General features: G+C 51.5%; 1 protein-coding gene across 1 annotated transcript; it reads left to right on the forward strand.

The window, feature by feature from the left end:
* The first annotated feature begins 1,430 nt into the window (after positions 1 to 1,430).
* Positions 1,431 to 4,255, forward strand: LRRN4CL (LRRN4 C-terminal like). Its single transcript, XM_075569398.1, is given in 3 exon segments — positions 1,431 to 1,539; positions 3,455 to 3,964; positions 3,967 to 4,255. Coding segments are annotated over 3 exon segments (840 nt in total). The 3' UTR covers positions 4,188 to 4,255.
* The last annotated feature ends 3,355 nt before the right edge of the window (positions 4,256 to 7,610 follow it).

A 7,610-nucleotide genomic window follows, 5' to 3' on the forward strand; every position in this document is an offset into this window, starting at 1 on the left:
CCCTCCTCCTCGCTCGCTTCACCTCTTCCCCCCCCCCCTCCTCGCTTGCTCACCTCTTCCCCCCCCTCCTCGCTCGCTCACCTCTTCCCCCCCCCTCCTCGCTCGCTCACCTCTTCCCCCCCCCTCCTCGCTCGCTCACCTCTTCCCCCCCCCCTCCTCGCTCGCTCACCTCTTCCCCCCCCCTCCTCGCTCGCTCACCTCTTCCCCCCCCTCTCTCGCTCGCTCACCTCTTCCCCCCCCTCCTCGCTCGCTCACCTCTCCCCCCCCCCCCTCCTCGCTCGCCTCTTCCTCCCCCCTCCTCGCTCGCTCACCTCTTTCCCCCCCCCCCGCCCTCCTCGCTCACCTCTTTCCCCTCTTTCCTCTTCACTTCTCACTCTCTCTCCTCTCCCCCCCCCCCTCCACTCTCTCTTTCCACCCCCCGGATGTCCTGGGGTTTTGCCCGCAGTAGCTGGGAATGTTCTGCTTTATGAAATGATGAGCACATTTCCTGCCCAGTAATTCCAGCATATGCACAGCACACAGACACACAGACACACAGACACACACACACACACACCCTCTCCTCCCCCCTACACACACACACACACACACACACACACACACACACACACACACACACACACACACACACACCCTCTCCTCCTCCCTACACACACTCACACACACACTCTCACTCACTCTCTCACACACTCACTCACTCTCTCACACTCACTCACTCTCTCACACACACTCACTCTCACACACTCACACACTCACTCTCACACACACTCACTCTCACTCTCACACACACTCACTCTCACACACACACTCACTCTCACACACACTCTCACTCTCACACACACACACTCACTCACACACACTCACTCACACACACACACTCACACACACTCACACACACACACACTCTCTCTGAGGGGGGGCCCCTCTCCCCCTCGACATGATCTAACACATACAGACAACTCGGGCAGATGCCGGGAGACACACCTGGAATGTTTACACAGACATGCCTGAGGATAGGGTGTGGTTCCTACACGCACACACAGCACAGACTATACACATGCATGACACATACACACATACCTCAGACACCATCTGAGCATGTGCATACATATAGGTTTTACACAAACACACTTAGCATGTACACACGCACACACACACACACCACACCTCTGCAGACTCTGATCTGCCTGTTTGATCCCACAGATAATAAATCTCCTTATAAGGGAACAAATTCCCAGTCCCCTCTTATACACCCCGCCCCTCTTATACATACACAACAAAAGCGCATGCCCAAAGCGTAATTCAGTGTTATATTTTATGGTGGAGCGGTTAAAATGCCACTCACAGGTTAATCGCAGATAAAACTGTCTGATACGCGATAGAAGTGAGTAGGTGTACTCTGCGCTGAATCCCAGGTGCAGCGGGGGAGGATGTTGGGGTACCTCACCCGTGAAGTCCATTGTCCAAGGAAAGCCGAGGTTACATCCACAGCGGCCGGGCAGCGACAGTCCACGGATCCGCCTGCACAGAAGAACCAAAGTGCAGACGGCCACGCTGCAGCGCGCCATCTCCGCTCCGTGACTATGAGGGAGGAGCTAAGCGGGTGACGCTGGCGTCGCTAGATTGCGTGTCCAATAGGAATGACCCGACGCGTTTCATCGTGAATTCCTCGGCAGGACGAAGGTAAGAAGTGTCCATACATATATACACACACTGCCCCAATCAGTAGTCCTAGTGACTAACAACAAACTGCGACACAGCAACTTAAAACGTGAACTAAATACAAGACACAATACTAATAGCCTGTTCTTGTATAGCGCTGCTAGTTGTACGCAGCTCTTTACAGAGACATTTTTCAGGCACAGTCCCTGCCCCGTGGAGCTTACAATCTATGGTTTGTTTTTTTGGTGCCTGAGGCAAAAGGAGATAAAGTGACTTGCCCAAGGTCACAAGGAGCCGACACCGGGAATTGAACTAGGTTCCCCTGCTCCAAACTCTCAGTGCCAGTCAGTGTCGTTACTCACTGAGCCGCTCCCTCATATTTATAACACATCTAAACAACAAACCTATATATAGATGAATAGATTGTTTAGGGGACAAGCAAAATCACAAACGCACAGTATATACACCCCCCTCTTACATACTGCAGTATGTGTGTACACGCACACACCTCTTGCCTATACCTATATACACACGCCCCTCCTATATAATCTACCTCTCATGCGCACACAAGCATCTGGAGAGGGGAGAGCCCAGTGCAGCTGCGAGGATCACTCACCCTCTTCTATACACATCTGTATGGGGCCCCGTCTAGAACACCTCATTCTCCCTCTCTCCGCCCCACACCCACATACTCAGTCAGTGACTCACGGTCCCAGACCGTTATGACATCACAAGCTCGGTAATAAAAGGCAGCAGTGTGTGTCCCAGCCTAGAGAGGACAGGCACCAGAGAGCGTCCCAACATAGAGAGGCACGTGAGAGCGTCCCAGGATAAAGAGGCAGGCACGCGGGAGTGTCCCAAGAAAGAGTGCAGGCAGTGTGTAACACAGGTGAGTGAGGAGCTGTCTCAGTTGTACTATCTTTACTGTGTGTGTGTGTGTGTGTATATATGTATATGTGTTAGTACATTTAAAGCAATATCACAATAATCTAAGCTAATTCTATATTTTGAGTAGAAATAGCCGTGTTAATCCAGTCGCAATAGTGCAGAAGAAACGAGTACTTCAGTATTTGGGACCTGAGGAATAGTGGGATCCCCCGAACGCTTGTCTTATAATATCTATTGTTACTCCAAATAAAGACGGTATCGCCTAATCCTGAAGTACTCGTCTTTATAAAACAGAATGTAATAAATATTATTTACAGAAATAACATACTCTACTCCTCCATCAACGTTTCGGTCACACCGGGACCTTTATCGCGGCCGTCTGCAACTTCAATATAAAGGTCCCGAATTGGGCAAACGGATTGAAGAGAAAAAAAAATGTCCGAATTTTGGATTGTCCACAAGACCTGGGAGTGCCAGTCACTTATTCCCATACATAAGCATCCGTTCCAGCACATGCTTTGTAGTCTCAGTGCCGCGGACTCGTATAATATATACTGTAGCAATATGTTGCAGGCCTCTGGAAGTGAAGAGGTTAATGTGATTAATACAGATACGAATGTGACAACAAAATGATAACTTGGAATCAATGTATTGATCGTGCCCCTCCCTTTCTCAGATGGCTCTCCTCTTGCCCCCCCTGCTGCTGCTGCTTTTGCCTGTCTGTCTAACAACCTCAGTAGCCTCCACCTCTCCCCCCGAGGGTGGCAACAGCACCCAACCCTGGGGCAACAACCACACAGACGCTGGGGGCAACAGCACAGAACTCGGGAGCAGTAAACCTGATTCTGGCACTACTAATGCCCCAAACAAGCTGCCCGGGGCATCTGCCCACCCATCCCCTGAGGTCACGCGAGGTCACAGAAGCACCCCGAGCGTATCCTGTATCTCTTCGGGGGGGATGTGGAGGATTATTATGATGATGAAGATGATGATGATGACAGGGGGAGGACTATTCCCACTCCCCCATCTCCCCGCCTCCCCCTCTACCCCTGCGCCTACGACCGGTGCCGGCACCTGGAGCCTCCCTGCGAGGAGACGCAAAGGATGGCAGGGGGTGGGTGCCTGTGCCCCGGGGTAACTGGCCCTGCAGTTGCCCCTGACCCCCCTCGCATGGGGCAGACTCTTTCCGGGGAGGGGGGAGCAAGTGTGAGTTGGTGCTCCCCTCAGTCCACAGTGTTGGGTTATAGGGTGCTGCATGGGGCTCCTGGGGGTTCACTAGTGAGGGGCCCACCCCTTAATGCCTCCTATCGCTTCTATTCCATAGGGGGGCTCCTTCAAGACACCCACTATAGGGTCTGCGTGGTGGCATTTAATGAGGCCGGGGAAAGCTCTGCAGAGGAGGGGGAGGAAGAGGATAGGTCGGGCCCCTGCGGCTCCTGCACACCTCGGGCTCACGGGGGCCCCAGATTTATCTGGGGCTAGGGGTGGGAATGGCTGCCCTGGCAGGGGTGCTGGCGTTGGCAGGGCTGGGGTGGTGGGTGTGGGGGAGAGGGAGGAGGAAAGGGGAAGGGGTAGGTGGGGAGAAGATGGGGGTCCCAAACCCGTTCTATCAGGGGAAGAGTGAAGAACAATTGTGAGAGCGTGGAAAGTGTGTGTATGTATGTATGTATGTATGTATGTATGTATGTATGTATGTATCCTTGTAGGTTGTATTGAAATATTTATTTATTTATTGGAATAAAATATTTTTTACTAAAACTGTCTGTAACCAGTGTCTATATGGACGGATACACACAATCCCTCCTCCCCCCTGCCTGTTTGCCCTCCCGCATGACTGTGTCACGTGTGCTGAAGCAGGGATACCCTTACAACCTGACCTGTTGGTGGCCCTTGAGGCCTGGGGTTGGCCCCTCCTGCCCCCGAGTGCTGGCCCTCATAATCGGGGTACTGAGAAGTTCAATGGAACAGGATTAGAAAAGAGCATGTGGGACCCTTTCCGTGTGAGATGGGCAGACAAATGATTGGGATCAGGAGAAGGCAGAGGAATGAAATGAGTTATTTAACCTCCTGTGTATATACCACGCAGGAACCAATTACAAGAGGAACCCCCCCCAACCTCAAAATGACTTCACATTTGGGTAACACAAGAAGTGCAAAACCGGCTTGATAATTGGAAGTTAATAAGGCACCTGGCCCCGATGGCATGCACCCAACGGTTCTTAAGGAGATACATTCAGTAATAACAATTTTGCTATTTAATACGCGTGGGCTCCATGTCCACAGACCACACGACTGGTGTAAAGCAGATGTGGTGTATATCTTTTAAAAAGGGAGTTAGATCACAACCGGGGAATTACAGACTGTAAGCCTAACATCGATATAGTGGGGAAGCTACATGATGGTTTAGTACAGAGTAATACTCAGGAATACCTAATTGAAAACACAATTAGTAGTAGTAGTAGTAGTAGTAGTAGTAGTAGTCAGCATGGATTTATGAAGGGTAGGTTGTGCCAAACAAACCTGATTAGTTTCTTTGAGGAGGTAAGTAGGAATTCAGACCAGAGTAATGCATTTACTGTGGTCTATGGTGCCACACACGAGGTTAGTGTACCAAGTATAGGAAACTACTCAGTAAAAAAATATTTGCACCTGGATTGAAAAATGGTTGAAGGATAGAGAGGTGTCATGAATGTGTGTTCTAGATGTGGTTGATGTCCACCAGGGATTCAGTCTGAGTGTGGGGCAAAATGACCGTTCTCCAACTCTAACTTAATCGAAGTAAGTGTGTAACAGCAAAAGGTTACCTCTGAGCAGTCAGTCCCTGGTTTGGCAGTCATGGGACACAGTCCAGGTGGCTGCCCAGGAAGGTGATGCAGTTTACCTGAGCCTTGTGTTCTGGGGGGGCTTGAATGCCGTTGGTTCCAGTGTTTGTTACTCATCAGTTCCTTAGTACCCCAATAGCCTCTCGCTCTGTAAGCGAGGTATCCCATGGCCAATCTGCCTTAAAGCATCATCAAGGGGGCTGGGCAGGACATGTAAATGATTTACTAATCGTATTGAGTCAAAACATAATTGTACCCCTGTGTACACAGCCACATAGTGTGTCCCAAAAGAGCATGGGTTACATATCGCCATTTTGTAGCTGCTGGATATGGAAATGTTATTAGCATGAATAACAGTGTGGTATTATTATGTATTATGTATATATTTAAATATTATAACGTCCCCGTTGTATATTTAGAAGGATGTTGGGGCAACATCATGTTTCTATAAGGGAGAGTGTTACTCCACCCCCCCCCCCTCCACCTTTAGGAATGACTATGTCCGTTAAGGACCTTAAGGGGTTAATTGTGTGGGCTCACATACAGTATCGCCCTTCTCCCATCACATGCGAAAGAGTGATTTAGCAGGAAATAAGCCATGCCCACTGTATGCATGGTGACCAGTGACATCACCATCAGGGTATATATTGTGAGACTGAAGGTTCTAGAACAGGAGTGCCAACTCCAGTTCCCAAGGACCACCAACTGGTCAGGTTTTCAGGGTATCCCTGCTTCAGCGCAGGTCGCTCAATCAGTGGCACAGCCACCTGTGCTGAAGCAGGGATATCCTAAAAACCTGACCTGTTGGTGGTCCATGGGACTGAAGTTGGCCGCTCCTGATCTAGAACTTGGGCTCTTGGGAGTGCCAGCCGGAGAAGCCTCACTGTAATGTTAATATGGTCCTGTGTATAGTGATAATGCCCTGTCCGTTGTTTTGTAGTTAGGGAAAGTGTCCTACCAAGTCAGCACCCGTAGCCACGGAAGCACAGGAACTTACAGGTTTCTGCAGAGGAAGCCTATATGCTATTGGGGTTATCCAAGTACTGGCCCTGGGACCCAATCAGAGTGGCCCTGCCGTCTCCGAAACAGAGTGTTTGTGAGACCCGCAAAACCTGGCACCGGGATAGTGATCCCACAGCTCCGGATAACGAGGGTAACCCAAGAGAGGACCCAATTGAGATAACTTTACAGACGCTACACAGAAGATGGTCTCTTAAGATTATAGTAACAGCAACAAGCGCAAGTATTTCCCTAAAGAGAGAGTAAGGAGTACCTAGGGAAGAATTAAAGAGTAACAAACTGTCCAGCAGTTAGTGTATATAGTAACGGATGTGTTCATGTGAAGAACTTTCTCGCTGGCTGTTAATACAGCTCTGGTTTGTACTATAGAAGTTCCTGGCGCCCATCTGCATTAGAGTATAGCCACGGCCGGCCTCTGCAGATCCAGCCCCGAGAGACCGAGCACAGCCATAATTCCAGCCTTGCTCACATTCTCTCCCCCCATCATTCTCTCCCTCCCCCCTGCATCATTCTCGCTCCCTCCCCCCTGTCATTCTCTCTCCCCCGTCATTCTCTCTCTGCCCCCCCTGTCATTCTCTCTCCCTCCCTCCGTCATTCTCTCCCTCCGTCATTCTCCCCCCCGTCATTCTCTCTCTGCCCCCCCTTGTCTCCTCCCCACGTCATTCTCTCTGCCCCCCCTTGTCTCTCCTCCCCCCGTCATTCTCCCTCCCCCCGTCATTCTCTCTCTGCCCCCCCTTGTCTCTCCTCCCCCAGTCATTCTCTCTCCCTCCCCCCCTGTCATTCTCTCTCTGCCCCCCCTTGTCTCTCCTCCCCCATCATTCTCTTCTCCCTCCTCCTGTAATTCTCTCTCCCTCCCCCTGTAATTCTCTCTCCCTCCCCCGTCATTCTCTCTCTGCCCCCACTTGTCTCTCCTCCCCCCGTCATTCTCTCTCCCTCCCCCACCTGTCATTCTCCCTCCCCCCCTTGTCTCTCCTCCCCCTGTAATTCTCTCTCTGCCCCCCCTTGTCTCTCCCCCCCCATCATTCTCTCTACCTCCCCCCTGTCAATCTCCCACCCTCCCCCGTCATTCTCCCTCCCTCCCTCCCTCCCCCCGTCATTCTCCTTCCCTCCCTCCCCCCGCCCCCCCCGTCATTCTCCTTCCCTCCCCCCCCCGTCATTCTCTCCCCCCCCTGCCCCCCCACAGGACAGTGACAGACAGGACTCGCACACTTTCCTGCC

This window comes from Ascaphus truei, chromosome 14 (assembly GCF_040206685.1).
Source record: "Ascaphus truei isolate aAscTru1 chromosome 14, aAscTru1.hap1, whole genome shotgun sequence".
Taxonomy (NCBI): Eukaryota; Metazoa; Chordata; class Amphibia; order Anura; family Ascaphidae; genus Ascaphus; species Ascaphus truei.